The 17,462-nt window shown below is 40.5% G+C and overlaps 1 protein-coding gene across 1 annotated transcript in view; it reads right to left on the reverse strand.

Annotated features, from left to right (window-relative positions):
- LOC140211217 (guanine nucleotide-binding protein G(i) subunit alpha-2) overlaps positions 1-14,612 on the reverse strand; it is a 321,281-nt gene extending 306,669 nt beyond the window's left edge. The window contains exon 1 of the mRNA XM_072280827.1: positions 14,155-14,612. Coding sequence (XP_072136928.1) covers positions 14,155-14,272 — 118 coding nt within the window. The 5' untranslated portion in view covers positions 14,273-14,612. The remainder of the gene's footprint in view (positions 1-14,154) is intronic.
- Positions 14,613-17,462: the final 2,850 nt, after the last annotated feature.

Genomic DNA, 17,462 nt, shown 5'->3' on the forward strand with positions numbered 1-17,462 from the left:
TCTCCTGCTTCCTCCTGTAACCTCTGATGCCAATCAACTTCCACACTTCCCCTTTAAATATACAGCACAAAATGACTTCGCATCCACAGCTACCTGTGGCAATGAATTCCATAGATTCACCACCCTCTGGGTGAAGAAATTCCTCATGTTCCATGTATTCTGAGGCTACGAGAGAGGGGGAGACTGGCCACTTAGAGTTTAGGCACCGGTGATGGAGACATCAGGAAGCCTAAGGGACCAGAGTGACATTAGAAATGAGAATTAGAGTTATTGTACAGGGTGAGTATGTCCCACCACACTGCAGTGTTTTAGATGTGCACAAATAAAAATGAGTGGCCAAAGAGGAAACCACTGAGAGTCAAATCCAAGGATCCAAACTTAGGTTTCAGGAGAGACTTACTTCCAAAATAATTTTGATAGCTGCTTCCTGCATTTGCTAAAGAAAATATTTCCTGTGGGCAAGGTGCTTATAACTTAGAAGAGTAAGACAATAAAAGAAGCTACTGAAGCTTTAAACTTTGGCTCAACTCTCAACATTACCACCTCAAATACAGTTATCTTGGAAAAAAAAACATACAATTGCCAAGAACTTTTTCCTCCCCAAACAGCTTTTCATAGATCTTTAACGAAATGCAGCTGAAAATATCAATATATAAATCTGCACTGCAGCCCAGTTCTCTGATTCACTCATTCAGCAAACACTCCACAGTAGCGGAGGGGTTGTCACAACACTAATCCAACTTGGTGTGGAGTTCGGAGCAAGTTTTCTCCAGATGCTTTGATTTCCACTCAGTCCAAAGATATAGAGATTAGTAGGTTAATTGGTCATTTTAAATTGTCCTGTGACTAAGGTTAATCTGGGATTGCTGGGTGGTGCAGATGGAACGGCTGGAAGGGCCTATTTGATACTGCATCTCTAAATGAAAATAAACATTCTTCAACTCCTACCCAACTCTAGCACAAGGCAGATTAAAATTACATCAATAATATACAACAATTCAACGTTTCAACAAGGATCTCCACATACAAGGAAAGCAAAACTTCTCAAATAGTGTCTTTGAAAAAAAAAGTGAATTCATATTTTCTATGGTTCCACTGAGGATTAGGGGCGGGGTGGAGCAGAGCGGAATTCATAGGAGAAGATAGAACAAAAGCCAGAAGCAAAACTGACAACAATGATATTATTTGTCCGCTTCCATTAAATGACTGCCATATGCACACTGATGTTAATCATTTACTTCAATAATCAGTTATGTTTTTATGGCACTATCCACAGTCTGTGCAAGCAAAGTCTCCCTCAGAAGACAAGACAACGCACACCTGTGGAAGTCAAGGGTGGACAACATGAAGACACGAAGCTCATTGTCAGTATTGCTAGAGTTTTCATCAAATTGTTCACCCTCAGACTACAAAAAGCAAATCAGTTTCTGTGATTAACAGACATACTTCTAATTTGACTTCCACATTATTGTGAACTAACAAAAATCTATTATGTGAAATTTTGTTCTCACCACCACTTTTTCATCCTTGGACACAACTTCCTTGTCGGCATGGCAAAGGTGGTATCGTTAATCATGTTCCATTCAACATTCTTCGAATGGGACTAGCCATCAAGCATTTCAGCCATGGAAATAATAAGAAACTCAAATCTGTCCACACCCGATTCTCATGCACAGATTGTCCAGACTGGCTTTCTGATTAGGAGCCAGTTTTCTCCATCAGAATGATTTGTAAACATTTTGCACCCAAGACCACACCAATAGTGTGGATCGGCTCAACTGGGCAGCCAACTAAAGGCCTTTCCTGTTCAGTAATGGGCTAAAAACTGAACCAATTTTTTTCCACTTAAGCAAAAGCATTTTGTTCCCTTGCCTGTGAAGTCAAATCAGATTAAGCGTGCAAGCTTTAATTTTAAAGAGAAACAGTGAAGTAATTAAAACATCTTGTAAATCCATTTGATGTTAAATGATAATTAAGAGAACAATACCTAAAATAGTGAAGCAATTAAACATCTTGCAAGTCTTTTTGATGATGTTTGTGAAGTGATCATTAAGAGAACAATACCCAAATGAATAGTATTAAAGGGTTGTATTATATTCTGTTTACATAGAGGAAATTGTACATTATAATAAGCACTTTCCTGACTAAAGAAAAGTGAATTTACAGAGCAACATTCATACTCAACACAAAATACTCTGCAGATGTTGGGGTCAAAGCAACACTCACAACATGCTGGAGGAACTAAGCAAGTCAGGCAGCATCCGTGGAAATGATCAGTCAACATTTCGGGCCAGAACCCTACAGAAGGGGCCCTATAAAGAAGGTGGGGGGAGGGTGGGAAGGAGAAGGCTGGTAGGTGCCAGGTGAGAAACCAGTAAGGGGAAGGATCAAGGGGACAGGTGAAAAACTAGTAAGGGGACTCAAGTCAGCTCATCACAAAGTTTCCTGAAGGACTAAAGAAGTGCAATCACTCAATAAGTGTGGAATTCAGCTCCCAACAAATAAAATGTGAACAACCAGAAATTTTTGCATGTTGAATATTGGCCAGGATGCAGAGGAAAAAATCAGTGGTGGGTAAATTGATGGAAAGTATTCTTAGAGATGGTATATATAATTATCTGGATAGATAGGGTCTGATTAGAAACAGTCAACATGGATTTGTGCCTGGAAGGTCATGTTTGACAAATCTTACTGATTTTTTTGATGAGGTTATTAAGAAAGCTGACGAGGGTAACGCGGTGGATGTTGTCTATATGGACTTCAGTAAGGCCCCTGACATGGTCCCACAAGGAAGGTTGGTTAGGAAGGTTCAATTGTTAGGTATTAATATTGAAGTAGTAAAATGGATTCAGCAGTGGCTAGATGGGAGACATCAGAGAGTAGTGGTGGATAACTATTTGTCAGATTGGAGGCCGGTGACTAGTGGTATGCCTCAGGGGTCTGTACTGGGTCCTATGTTATTTGTCATATTAATTAATGATCTGGATGATGGGGTGGTAAAGTGGATGAGTAAGTAAGCAGATGATACTAAGATAGGTGAGTTGTGGATAACGAAGTAGGTTTTCAAAGCTTGCTGAGAGATTTAGGCCAGTTAGAAGGGTGGGCTGAAAGATGGCAGATGGAGTTTAATGCTGATAAAGTGAGTTACTACATTTTGGTAGGACTAATCAAAATAGGACATACATGGTAAATGGTAGGGCATTGAAGAATGCAGTAGAACAGAGGGATCTAGGAATAATGGTGCAGAGTTCCCTGAAGGTGGAATCTCATGTGGATAGGGGGTGAAGAAAGCTTTCGGTATGCTGGCCTTTATAAATCAGAGCACTGAGTACAGAAGTTGGGATGTAATGTTAAAATTGTACAAGGCATTGGTGGAGGCCAAATTTGGAGTACTGAGTACAGTTTTGGTCACCGAATTATAGGAAAGATGTCGACAAAATAGAGAGAGTACAGAAAAGATTTACTAGAATGTTACCTGGGTTTCATCACCCAAGTTACAGAGAAAGATTGAACAAGTTGGGTCTTTATTCTTTGGAATGTAGAAGGTTGAGGGGGGAACCTGATGGAGGTATTTAAAATTATGAGGGTGATAGATAGAGTTGACATGGATAGGCTTTTCCTATTGAGAGTGGGGGAGATTCAAACAAGAGGACATGAGTTGAGAGTTAAAGGGCAAAAGTTTAGGGGTAACATGAGGGGGAACTTCTTTATTCAGAGAGTGGTAGCTGTGTGGAACGAGCTTCCAGCAGAAGTGGTTGAGACAGGTTCCATGTTGTCGTTTAAAGTTAAATTGGACAGCTATATGGACAGGAAAGGAATGGAGGGTTATGGGCTGAGTGCAGGTTGGTGGGACTAGGTAAGGGTAAGAGTTCGGCACGGAATAGAAGGACCGAGATGGCCTGTTTCTGTGTTGTAATTGTTATATGGAAAACTCTGTTGCAAAATAGTGGACTGAGATCTATTATTTGGAACGATATCTATTTTATTTTAAGACACAGCACAGAATAGGCCCTTCAAGACTTCAAGCACCTCCACCCAGCAACCCCCAATTTAACCCTAGCCTAATCACAGGACAATTTCCAATAATCAATTAACCTACTACCCAGAAGGTCTTTGGACTGTGGGAGGAAAGCGAAACAGCCGGAGAAAACTCATGCATTCCCTGGAGAGGACTTGCAGAGGATGCTGGAAGTGAACTCTGACACCGAACTGTAACAGTGTCATGCTAATTGCTACACTGCATTGACACCTTTATAGAAGGTGACATCTCTTAATTCCTGCCAAGGCAATGCTTGATCCAAAACCTCATGTTTCAGGACCAGAGAGAGCAAATAAAAGTGATAGCACAAAACTGTTCACTGACATCGAGCTACAAGCTCCTTACTGGAGGTGAACTCAACCTTCTATCCAGTGTAACTAATGTATATTATCATAGCAGATGAAATAAGCACCGACATTGAACAGTACAGCACAGTAACAGGCCCTTAATGTCTGTACCAAGCACAATGCCAAATTAAACTAATCCCTTTTACCTGCACAATCCAATTCCCCCCACCCATGTTCATGTGCCTCTCTGAAAGCCTCCTGAACACTTTTATTGGATCTGCCTCCATCACCAACAGTGTATCAGACACCTACCACTCTCCTCTGCATTCCTAAACTGACAAAAAACTACAAATTATAGGGATTTATATTTCATCAGCACTTGCCAGTCAGATAAGCAGTTAGAAGAAAGAAATTGTTTAACCCAAAAGGCATTTCTGATTTAAAAGTAGGGGAAGTGAATTTCTGCAGACAGACATTAATTCATTTGCACTTTGGCAATGCTGTCATTACTCTTATAAGTGCTAGCTCAATCCTTTCACACTGTCAATCCCAGAGTTGTTTTTCATCGTTCAAACATAAGTAAAAAGAGGGGAATTCCAAGTACAGGCAGTACCCAGGTTATGTCATGGTTCCATTGCTGAGAATTGTCTGAAATCTCTATTTTCTAATATGAGGGGGCAATATTTTAAAGTGATTCAAGGGAAGTATAGAGAGTGAATGTCAGAGGTAATTTTTTTTTAAAACGTAGATTGGTGGGTGTTTGGAATGTGCTACTGGGGTGGTGGTAGAGGTAGATACAGAAGGAACATTTAAGGGACTCAATGGATGAAAGAAAAAAGGAGCGTTATGGGGAAGGGAAGCATTAAGTTGTTCCAAGGTTAAAAAGTTAGCACATCATGGGACAAAGTGCCTAAACCATGCTGCACTCCTTTTTACTCCCTATTGTACTGTTCTACATACACTTGCTATTATTCATTTCATAGAGTCATAGAACACTACAGCTCCATATCCCTCCCATCCAAACTTTTTTTTTTAAAACGTTGAAATCAAACCTGCATCTATCACTTCCACCGGCAGATCATTTTACACCCTCACCATCTTCTGAGTGAAGTGCCTCATGTTCTCCTCAAACATTTCACTTTTCACCATTAACTCATAACCTCTTGTTCTAGTCTTCTCCTAACCTCAGTGAAAAAAGGCCAGATTGTATTTATCCTAGCTAAACCCCTCATAATTTTGTATACCTTTATCAAATCTTCCCTCAATCTCCTATACTCCAGGTAATGAAGTCCGAACCTGTTCAACTTTTCCCTGTAACCCACATCTTCAAGTCCTGGCAATGTCCTTGTAAATCTCATTGAATAATGACCCTAAAGAAATATAAACCATATTCAGTCATTCGTGAATACTGTATCGTAGCAGTTAGCGTGACATTATCACAGTTCAGCACGGAGTCCAGAGCTCAACAAGGAGTCTCTATGTCCTCCCCACAGAATGTGTGTACTAGTTAGTAGGTTAATTGGTCATTGTACACAGCCCCGTGAGTAGGCAAGGGTTAATCAGTGGGATGCTGGGACGATACAGCTCGAAGGGCTAGAAAAGCCCATTCCATGCTGCATCTCCAAACAAAGTACCACGAAACATTTTATTACTGCCTTTAAAAATATGGAAGAATCTATTTAAAGCCAGATATCCATAAATTAGTTCATCTGTAATTCCAGGCACTCTGTGAACTGCAACTCCTATAAAAAAAAATTTAGATTTTAATTAAAAATGGATATTCTGCTGATGACAATTCTTTGCTCAACCACTTCCAATTTTAAAATGTTTCAGTTCAGCATCCACCTCCTCCTAACTGCTTGCTTCATCACTCTTTGATGAATAATAGCACTGCACTGCAAATCAGTATCTTCCGATGATTCCATGAACTCAAACTTGATGCATGCAATCTGTCTCTTAAGAAGGCAGTAGACTCCACTTACCGTCTCTAATTGGTAGCTAAGAGATTACATTCAGTTTCTTTCCAAAGTCATGACCTTTCAAATTTCCTCTTTAAAACCAATCAAATATTGAAAGGTCTAGGTGGAGTGGACATGGAGAGGATGTTTTCTATAGTAGGAGAGTCTAGCACCAGAGGGCACAGTATTGGAATAGAGAACAGAAATGAGGTATTCTTTAGTGAGAGGGCAGTGAATCTGTGGAATTCATTGCCACAGACGGCATACAGGCCAAGTCATTGAGTATATTTAAAGCAGAGATTGATGCGTTCTTGATTAGTAAAGGTGTCAAAGGTTACTAAGAGAAGGCATGAGTGGGGTTGAGGGGGAGAATAAATCAGCCATGATGGACAGAACTTGACTGGCTGAGTGGCCTAAATCTGCTCCTATGTCTTAGTCTAAAAAGCCATGCACATTACCCTTTTCATAACATACAACTTTGTTTTTGTAAAGCCAGCTATCAAGATCACTGAAAGAGCAATGTCACATCAGACAGTGGTTATGCTTGTGGATTTCTCCACACACACTGAACAAGATGTCAGGACTCACTGCAAACCAATAATAATGCACAGCCTATGAAAAGCGATGTCTGTCTGACAAATTAGTTGGATTGCAATTGAACTTTATGCAGTAACCACTAAAATGTTTACCAAACCAGAGTCAGACACAGGAATTTAAACTACTTTTGCATAAGAACGCCTACACTCAGAGGGTGGTGCAAGTGTGGATTGAGCTGCCAGGAAAAGTGGTGATCGTCAGTTCGATTGCAATATTTAAAAGATATTTAGATAAGGGCTATGGCCAGATGCGAGTCAATGGGACTAGGCAGAAAAATAGTTCTGTGAGGACAATTTGGGTCGAAGGACCTGTTTCTGTGCTATAGCATTCTCTGGTTCTAAGTTCACAAATGGATTAATGATGTGGAGAATCATTTTCTTACCCTGCCTTTGCACACCCTCCAAAACCACTTTCTCTTCAATGAACACCGATAACTATTTCAAATATTGTCGGTATCAGAATGAGAAAATTCCAGGTTAATATTTAATCTTTACCTTTTCTGAAGGATAGAACCTAGACAAACTATGTTTCACTTGAAGTAACCAGGTCCCATTTATGTGGAGAGGACAGAATTTAGATGCATCCAGAAATAATTACACAAACCACCCATATGAATCAGATCTAACATCACTGGCATATGTTGCAAAATTTGCTGTTTTGGGGTAGCAGTTAACTGTAGCACATCATAAAAATCTATAAATTACAGTAAGTATATATTTATTTTTAAAAGTTAAGTAGCACAAAAAGAGGGGAAAAGTAGTGAGAGTAGAGTCCATTCAGAAACCTGATGGTGGTGGGAAGAAGCTGGCCCTGAAACATTGAGTGTGTGGCTTCAGGCTCCTGTACCTCTTTGACAGAGACACATTCAGTGTTTCAGGAATGTTACAATTGCATTTTGATGCAAGATCAACTTTCACTGCAGCAAAGGTGAGCATGAAAAAGAAGAAATTGAAGACAACTCTAGACATCTCATGTTTCACATCCACAAATGCTGCCCAACCTGCTGGGTACTTCTAATTCTTCATTTCATCAGATTTTCACCATCTACAGTACTGATTTCACAGTGTAATTTCCCTCTATTTACCACTCAGCTGGTCTTCTGAATTGAAATTTAGATCCCCAGGTAGATCCACAGCATACTAACACATGCTAGTAATTTCCACTAACTTCTAATCTTGTATACATGTTTAATTACTGCACCAATTTTACTTTGAAAATTTTTCTGAGAACCTACAATGCAAACATTCTAAACTAAAACCACACAGGAGAATAATTAGCTTGCTGCACTGGAAGCAAACCACAAAGGAATATTTAGCATCATTAAACTCATCCCTTCCATCTCTTTAGCTAATTAAGTTTATCCATTTATCACATTAACATGTTGCAAATAAAAATTGCAAAGAACTGAATGGGATTTGCAAGTTACTCACTGACACCAATTAAACTGAGCACAAAATTGAATCTATAATATTTCTAGATTTTAAATATGCATTATTCACTAGATGCAAGAATTACTGACAAAGTCGATTATTGCACAAGTCTAAAAACACTTAAGATGAATAGCCAACCTGAACCACTTTAAGAATTAAAAATCAAAAAGCTGCAGAAAGTAAACTTATTATCAAAGTACATGTATGTCACCATTTACAACCCTGAGATTCATTTTCTTGCAGGTAATCAAAGTACAAAGAAACACCACAGAATCAGTGAAAAACTGTGCACAGTGGCAAACAACCATTGGGCAAAAGATAAACTGTGCAAAGACAAAAAAAATAAATAAGGAATAAATATCAAGAACATGAGAGGAAGAGTCCTTGAAAGTGAGTCCATAGGTTATGGGAATGGTTCAATGATGTGGCAAGTGAAATTACCCCCTCTGGTTCAAGATCTGTTCCTGAATCTGGTGTTTGAGTCCTCAGGATCCCGTATTTTCTTCCTCATGGCAGCAAGAAGAGGAGAATGGCATGGACACTAGATAACTGAAAACCTGAACTACCTCCATGTGTGTCAAAAGCTGCTGTGAACCCAAACATTAAGATTTTTGATCGTGAGAATGAAGACAGGGTACCAATTCTGCAATCACTTGCTTCTCTACACAAGTCACCCCAATGTCACAGGAACAGCACTTACCCAGCTATGTGGAGAGTTTGCCTCCAGATTCCTGATTTGAACCTTGTAATTGGCAGAAATGCCTTGTGGAATTGGTCACCTGCACTCTCACACAGTATTTTGATGGCCATTCCATTTATGCTGGGGGGGGGGGGTGGAATCTGCAGTCAGAATCTTATGAAAGCCCAACTCATCCACAGCGAATACAGTATGAACAAGCATTTGAGAGACTGACAAGGAGGATTTGCCAACCACACAGGAACTCTACTCCATCAGGCCATAAGACATAGGAGCAAATCAGGCTATTTGGCCCATCCAGTCTGCTCCGCCATTCCATCAAGGCTGATTTTCCCCCCAGCAACCCCATTCTCCTGCCTCAACCTCAACTTTAAAGAAAGCTGATTGCTTAGCCTCCACAGCCATCTGTGACAATGTACCCAAAGTCACAAACAAGAGAAAATCTGCAGATGCTGGAAATCTGACACACACAAAATATTGGAGGAACTCAGCAGGCCAGGCAACATCTAGGGAAAAAAGTACAGTCGACGTTTCGGGCTAAGACCCTTCAGCAGGATAGATTAACTTTCACTTAATGCTGAAGGGTTTCAGCCGGAAACATCAACTGTACTTTTTTTTCCCCACAGATGCTGCCTGGTCTGTTGAGTTCCTCCAGCATTTTGTGAATGTACCCAAAGCTCCAACTTGCAAACTAGGTTCAATTTCTGAGTCCAGAATGGTCCATCCTGACCAAGGTTCCTCTGTTAAGCTCCATTTGCCCATATCTGGCCCACATCCTCCTAAAATCTTTCCCATGTACCTGCCCAAGTATCTTTAAAAATTATGTTATAAACAGTCATTAGGAACAGAAGCATGTCATAATCTGTGGAGAACCAGTACTGCTGATTCCTAATGTAATAATTGAGACTCAACAACTGCAATGTTACTGAGTGTCAAAAGATGGCTACTGGACTCTTGAGATTGGTCATTACCTGGCAATGGCAGAGCACAAATATAAAACGTGACCCTTCCAGGGCCCGAAGCTAGCAGGACTCTGTCTCTTCAAATCCTGCCGCCACGAATTTTAAACCTGGCATTATCACCCCGGCTGCAAAAACAAAAATCATTCCGTCCCTGTCCGTGAAAATTCTCATCTCCTCATTCCACTCCGAAGTCCACAAATAGTATCTCATCTCCCATATCAATGCCTGCCTTGCTTACAATTCTACCTTTAAATCATTCCAAATGTGCTGAAACTGCTGCCACCAAAATCCATTCTTCGAAATCATGAACTGCAATGAACACCCCCTTCTTCTTAATGTCTCCACCTTCCCTTTATTGCTGGATGGAATGATTCTTAATTCATCAGGTTCTTATTTGATCAAACTGCAACCATAGAAACAAAGAAAAACATAGAAAACGGCCTGCACCGCCATTCAGTATGATCATGGCTGATCATCCAACTCAGAACCCTGTACCTGCCTTCTCTCCATACCCCCTGATCCCTTTAGCCACAAGGGCCATATCTAACTCTCTCTTAAATATAGCCAATGAACTGGCCTCAACTGTTTCCTGTGGCAGAGAATTCCACAGATTCACCACTCTCTGTGTGAAGAAGTTTTTCCTCATCTCGGTCCTAAAAGGCTTCCCCTTTATCCTCAAACTGTGACCCCTCGTTCTGGCCTTCACCACTTGCTATGGATTCTTATCCATCTCCAAAATTCTCTGAAAAGCTACATTTGGTCTTCCACTTCTCTTTGGAGAACCACCCATATTGTTTCAAGATAGAACATCAGGCTTTGGATGCAGGGCTGATGGCACTCAGCTCTCCTCTCTGCTGTATCTTGGGCTTGTTAAAAATGTGATGAAGAATTTCCAAAAGCCAGTCTGTGGGAAAGTGGAAAAGCACATTTGATAGATACAATGCCTGACACAAATCCTGCTTTCACCAAAACTCAATTTTCAATTAATTAGACCGCCCACTTTCAGGTCTGCTCCTCCCTGTCTCAGCATATCTACTAATGGAACTATCAAGTGTGACTTAGTTAAGTTTGGACAAGACTACTCTGAAAACAATCCTGGGCAGCCCCCCATCTCTACCCTACATAAATCTGAACTCATCAAAAATCTTCATTCACCAAGCTCCCACTTAGTCATCATACCCATGCCTTCACACCTGTTCCAAAGTTCAAAGTGATTACCATATACATCCCTGAAATTAATTTTCTTGTGGGCATAATCAATGAATTAAAAGAATATTAACTATAATGGAATTTAAGAAAGACTATACCAACTTGAGTGTTTGACCAGTGTGCAAAAGACAAACTGCACAAATACATAAAGAAATAGCCTCATGGTTGAGGAACTTTAACTGCTTCTGAACCTGGTGGCACGAGTCCTGCAGGTCTTGTACTTTCTTCCTCATGGAAGCAACAAGGGAGCATATCCTGGGTGGTGGGTGTCTCTGATGATGGATGCTCCTTTCCAGTGACAATGCTCCATGTGGATGTGCTCAATAGCTGGGAGAGCTTTATCCATGATGGACTGGGCCATATCCACTATTTCCTGTAAGAGTTTCCATTCAACAGTAATGGTGTTTCCATACAAGACTGTGATGCAGCCAGATAATATTGTCTCCACTACACATCTACAGAAGTTTGTGGAAATTATATTTGTCGTGTTTATCTTCACAGCTTTATAAGGAAGTAGAAGTGCTGCTGTCTTTCTTCATGATTGCATTACCTGCTGAGCCTAGGACAAGTCCTCTGAAATAATAACATGGAGGAATTTGAAGTTGCTGACCTTCTGCACCTCTGATGACTGGCTTATGCACCTCTGGTTTCCTTCTCCTAAAGTCAACAAATCTTCATGTTTCTTTTCTAATTTCTTATGTCCTTGGCCAGCACCTTTTTCTTTGCAGCCCTGAAAACCGTCTTTGCATTCTCTCAGATCAGCCCACCATGAAAGGTGCTATATAAATAAAATTATTACCACACTTTTGGTTTTAATCACTATCACCAGCTGCCTGCCTTCAGTCATGTGGTTTCAAGCTCAAGACTCTTAACCGCTGTCTGAAAGATGCTCATTAAAATCCACCTCAGAACACTGCATGGACAAAGTACCAGGATACCCTACACCAATACACTTAATCTCCAGCAACAACTGCCTCACCAGTGGGTCCTTCAGAGATGTGAAATGTGTACAGTACTATACAAGGGATCAAAGATGCTAATAATTCAGTACAGCTTCCCCACTTTGAGTTCTATTTCAGAACAGAAACACCAGTTCTTTATTCACACATTTTATGGTTTTGTTATCATCCTGTATCAGTAACTTGAATAAAATCCAATGCTGTAAACCAGCAACTTCAGCACAGAAACCTCAAATCTTATAGAGGATACACGACTGACATCACCATATTACAGGAAGGATGTAGAACAACCAAAGGCTGCACACTGCTGCAGACCAATCATCTTGGCCCAGCATTTCCTGGAACATTCTCAACTAAGCCTCCTGAAGTGGATTTGAATTAGTATCTGAAAGACCAAGAAAGACCAGGCAAATACCTTGTTCTTCTCAAAAGAGAACAATTCACAATGATAAATTCATTTTATTACTTGGTATCTGTGTTCAATGCTGAAGATATTTTAAACAAGAGTTATATTAACTACCAATGCACCATTATTTCTCTTTTAGATTGTTGTTATAAGAGAATCCAAATGCAATCAGAGAAAAAAACGATCTCAACAGGAAATTATACAACCTACTCCAACACCACAGATGTTACCTCATCCGCTGGCCCCACACCCAAAGGATGTTTTTTTTTGTTTTAATTAAATTCAGTTTTCTAAGTGGAAGATCCATTCCTGATATAAACACAGCACTCTAGTGTGGTTAAGGTACACCTATAACGTTCACAATCCTGGCTAGCCTACACAAAACACCAAATAACCTGTATTTTAAAAAGTTACCTTCAGTGGAAACCTAGCGTATACACTCATCGCAATCGGGAAATGTGCTTAGCTGCGGGAGGGGGGGGGCGGGAGGGATAAGGGAGTTCAAGTAACTTGAGCGAATTGTCTACAAAAACAAGCATTAGATATTTGAAACCAATTTAAATTAAATATTCCAGCTTTAACAGTTTCCAAGTTTTCACATTGTGTAATACAAGGGACCTATTCTTTACGGAGCATTTCCCTTCGAATTAAATTGCCCTTTTAAAGTGATTTTACCCTGACGTAATTGCGTGATTTGGTGGAAATTGAAAATTTCTAATTTTGCTGAATCTGCAATTAAATCGACTAACGCAACCGACAAAGCGAGAAACTTGCTTTAATAAACAAAGTGAATCAGTCAACGACTCAATTTTAGCTTTGTGAGATCTCTCGGCCCTTTCCTGTTATAAGCGCTGCAATTTCTGACTAGAACCTGTATGATGCCCACAAGAGGATATGACAGGCTCTGGACAGTCACTGATGGACTTAGAGCTCGGCTTTTCGTAAAAGAATTCCTCCGTTCCTTCTTTATTCCTACAGAATGAATGCGACATCAACAATAGCAGCCATTGAGATGGACATCCAGCCTTATTATTTTACGCCACAATAAACCAACGGGACAATTAGTTAACTACGAAAGCTACCATTGCTATGTAATTGAAAATACAGCTTGCAAATTTAGAAGATAAATTTAGACTTAGATCTTAAAAAAGGTTATTTTGTATGCTTGTTTTTGAAATAGAAATCAAATGGTTACCAGCTCTATCCTAAGGACGCCGATGAGTGTTCACAAACCTGGATGAAACACCCACACACTTTTAAAATATCCTGGACAGAACTGGTTAATTTGAACACTCGAGAGTTTCAAATTACTTCCTTACTGGAAAGGAGAGTTTATGAATAATAGGAGATGTTTAGCAATATAAAAGGCCTGTTTCTGAGATCTCTCCTCTCACAACTTCCTTTTTCCGTTATAACAGTTCTTGCTTGAAAGAAAAATCACACAGATCGGCACCCATGAAGGAACTTGTACTCAAATTTGTGTTTCGTGAAAGACTGCACGGTAAAGTTGGGGGGGGGGGTATACAGGCTGGCAACGCTTTCCTTAAGGTGTGGCGCTTCTCTCTCTTCCCCCCCCCCCACCCCCAATGAAACGTCGCCCGCAAACTTACCCAGCAGCAGCAACTTCACCTCCCGGGCCGCTTTCTCTCCGTCCTCCCGCAGATTTTTATCAATCATTTTCGAGCGCTCCGCGGCTGCCTTGTCCTCGGCGCTGATGGTGCAACCCATGGCCAGTTAGGAGAGGATAAATTTGTTTTAGATGTGCTTGAAAAGTTCTCCTTTAATTCCGATTCCAACCACCTAGAGGGGAAAAAAGAACCAGCCGACGTCTCAGCAGAAACTTCTCATTTGATTTTTTAAAAAGAACTGAAGATATATTTTCGTTTCGCTCCCTTTCAGGCGAGATGCAACAGGCTCCTGTGCGATTTTAAGTTGTTTTCTTATTTTCTCGGGGTTGTTAGTGCTTCCAATCACTCTGCGGGTTACACGGCTGCTCCGCCACACCCCGCTCCGAGTCCAGCCGCGAGCTCCGGGCTCTCTCCGCTCAGCGCACGAGCTCCCGGATGGGACTGGCACTGCAACCCGCGCAGCCTACTGGGACCTGTAGTTCCACGCCACCCCTCCCGCCCGCCGCTCACGCACAGAGGAAACGACAACTCCCAGCATGCCGCGAACCTCCTCGCTCACCGCCCTTGGGCACATTGATTGACTACGGGACTTTTTTCTCTAGCTGTTCATTTTTGATTGATTGGTGGCGCTTGAGATCGCATTTTGTTGACTTAAATAATATATATTTTTTCATGATTATATGCACATTTTTGATTTACTTTTTTTGGTTTTACATGTGAAGCTTTAATTACACTTTGATTTTAAGTGTTAATTCATTTGTTCTGCTCCATTTCAACAGACTTGTTGCAAAACAACGGCATCCTAGCATCGTGCAGACAACAGGCAGGTATACAAATCCTTCAAAATCAACCAAATTCAAGTTCAAAAGCATCGTTACCAACCGATCCAGACTTGAATAGTGTGTAATAACACACAATACTTATATGAACGTGTGTATTATAAAAATAATGAGTCACGTCTTTAAAAAAGATTTGGTTGCTGAGATGTCTCACCGTCTCCGTTATTATTTTCGCCGTACAGATGCTTTTGGACCGTTAAAAGAACGTTAGACATTGCCACAAAAAGGGAAGTAGTTGCCGCGTATTAAATGGACATTGTAGTCTACTGACTACAATGATTTATATTGGTTAAAATACCTGCACCTTTCCAAGTTACAGTACAATGTTCCGGGGAAGAAATGTGCCAACTTGCACCCAAAGTGCAGATAAATTAGAATACCTAGCACGTTTTTTAAAAATTTTAACTAATACAGTAACAGTGTTGATTCTTTCTGGAGTAAATCTCTTTAAAAATAGGATTAATGCCGTTTTCATGGGAATTAGTCATGGAAATGAGTATTTGAAGGTCTGATCAGATTTGGTGGGCCTATTTCCCTGCTAATTTTCACTATGATTCGCTGAAATTATGCCATTTTGAAATCAGGCCAGGCACTTGCAATTGGAGTGTATGCTTGCATTTTTTTTCCTTGTCATCTGGCACACAACTGATGATGTTATTATACACACAATATCTACTTCCATCCAAGCCAATATAAATTGGAGTTCAAAGTTTCACACAACCATTTTCATGTAGAGTGATATATACCTTTAAGAACCAAGCACACTATTACATATAATCTTACCACACTTTTGTACCAGATGCTCTGCTGAGGTCAAAATACAGTAGCTCCTTTCAATAAAGGATGTTCTGTATTCTGTTAGCTCAGTTTACTCTGAGTGGTGGCATTTATTGAAATTGGTCTATTATTTTCACATACCAAGATACAGTGAAAAGCTTGTCTTGCATACTGTTCATACAGATCAAATCATTAAATAGTACATAGATATCAAACAAGGTAAAATAATACCAAAGCAGAATAAAGTGTAACAGCGACAGAGAAAGTGCAGTGCAAGTAAGCAAACAGGTACAAAGTCACAATGAGATAGATTGTAAGATCAAGAGTCCGAGTTATTGTCCATTCTGAAGTCTGATAACAGTGGGATAGAGGCTGTCCCTGAGCCCTGTGGCACGTCCTTTCTGGCCTTTGTATCTCTGCCCAGTGGGAGAGGGCAGAATAAAGAATATACAGTACAGTGTGGTGGGGGTCTTTCATTATGCTGACAGCTTTACTTAAGCAGGGAGAATTTTAAGCAGTATACACATATGATAGGCTGGTTTCTGTGATGTGATGAGCTGTGTCCATAACTCTCTGTAGTTTCTTGCAGTCAGGAGCAGAGCAATTACCATTTAGGTGTTGAGTTTGGGAATGTTGTAAGAAGAAGCAAACTAGGGTTGACTGCATTGCAGCACACATGGAGAGGACAGCAGGGAATATAGATACTATGGAATTCATTCTTAACATGAACAACATCACCATAAGACCATAAGATATAGCAGCAGAATTAGGCCATTTGGCCCATTGAGTCTGCTCTGCCATTTCGTCATGTCTGATTCATTATTCCTCTCAGCCCCGATCTCCTGCCTTCTCCCTGTATCCCTTCATGCCTTAACCAATCAAGAATCTATCAACCTCGGTCTTAATTATTCATAAACACTTGTCCTCCACAGCTGCCTGTGGCAACAAATTCCACAGATTCACCAATCTCTGGCTTAAGAAATTCCTCCTCATTTCCTTTCTAAAAGGATGTGCCTCTATTCTGAGGCAGTGTCCTCTGGTCTTAGACTCTCCCACCATAGGAAACATCTTCTCCACATACATTCTATCAAGACCTTTCACCATTCGATATGTTTCAATAGGTCACCCCTTATTCTTTGGAATTGCAGTGAATATAGGCCTAAAATCATCAAACGCTCTTCATATGACAAGTTGTTCAATCCTGGAATTATTTTCAAGAACCTGCTTTGAACCTTCTCCAGTGCCAGCACATCCTTTCTAAGATAAGGGGCCCAAAACTGCTCAGAATACTCCAAGTGAGGCCTCGCAATGCTTTATAAAGCCTCATCCAAATGTTAAAAGGCCTGAACAGATTAGATATGGCAAAGTTATTTCCCATGGTAGGGGATTTTAGGACAAGGGGGCACGACTTCAGGATTGAAGGATGTCCATTTAGAACTGAGATGTGGAGAAATTACTTTAGTCAGAGGGTGGTAAATCTGTGGAATTTGTTGCCACAAGCGGTTGTGGAAGTCAAGTCATTGGGTGTATTTAAGGCAGGGATAGGTTCTTGATTAGTCAAAGCATCAAAGGGTATGGGGTGAAGGCAGGGCAGTGGGAATGACTGGAAGAATTGGATCAGCCCATGATTGAATGGTAGAGCAGACTTGATGGGCTGAATGGCCTTATGGTCTT

The sequence above is a fragment of the Mobula birostris genome, chromosome 16, assembly GCF_030028105.1.
Source record: "Mobula birostris isolate sMobBir1 chromosome 16, sMobBir1.hap1, whole genome shotgun sequence".
Classification (NCBI taxonomy): domain Eukaryota; kingdom Metazoa; phylum Chordata; class Chondrichthyes; order Myliobatiformes; family Myliobatidae; genus Mobula; species Mobula birostris.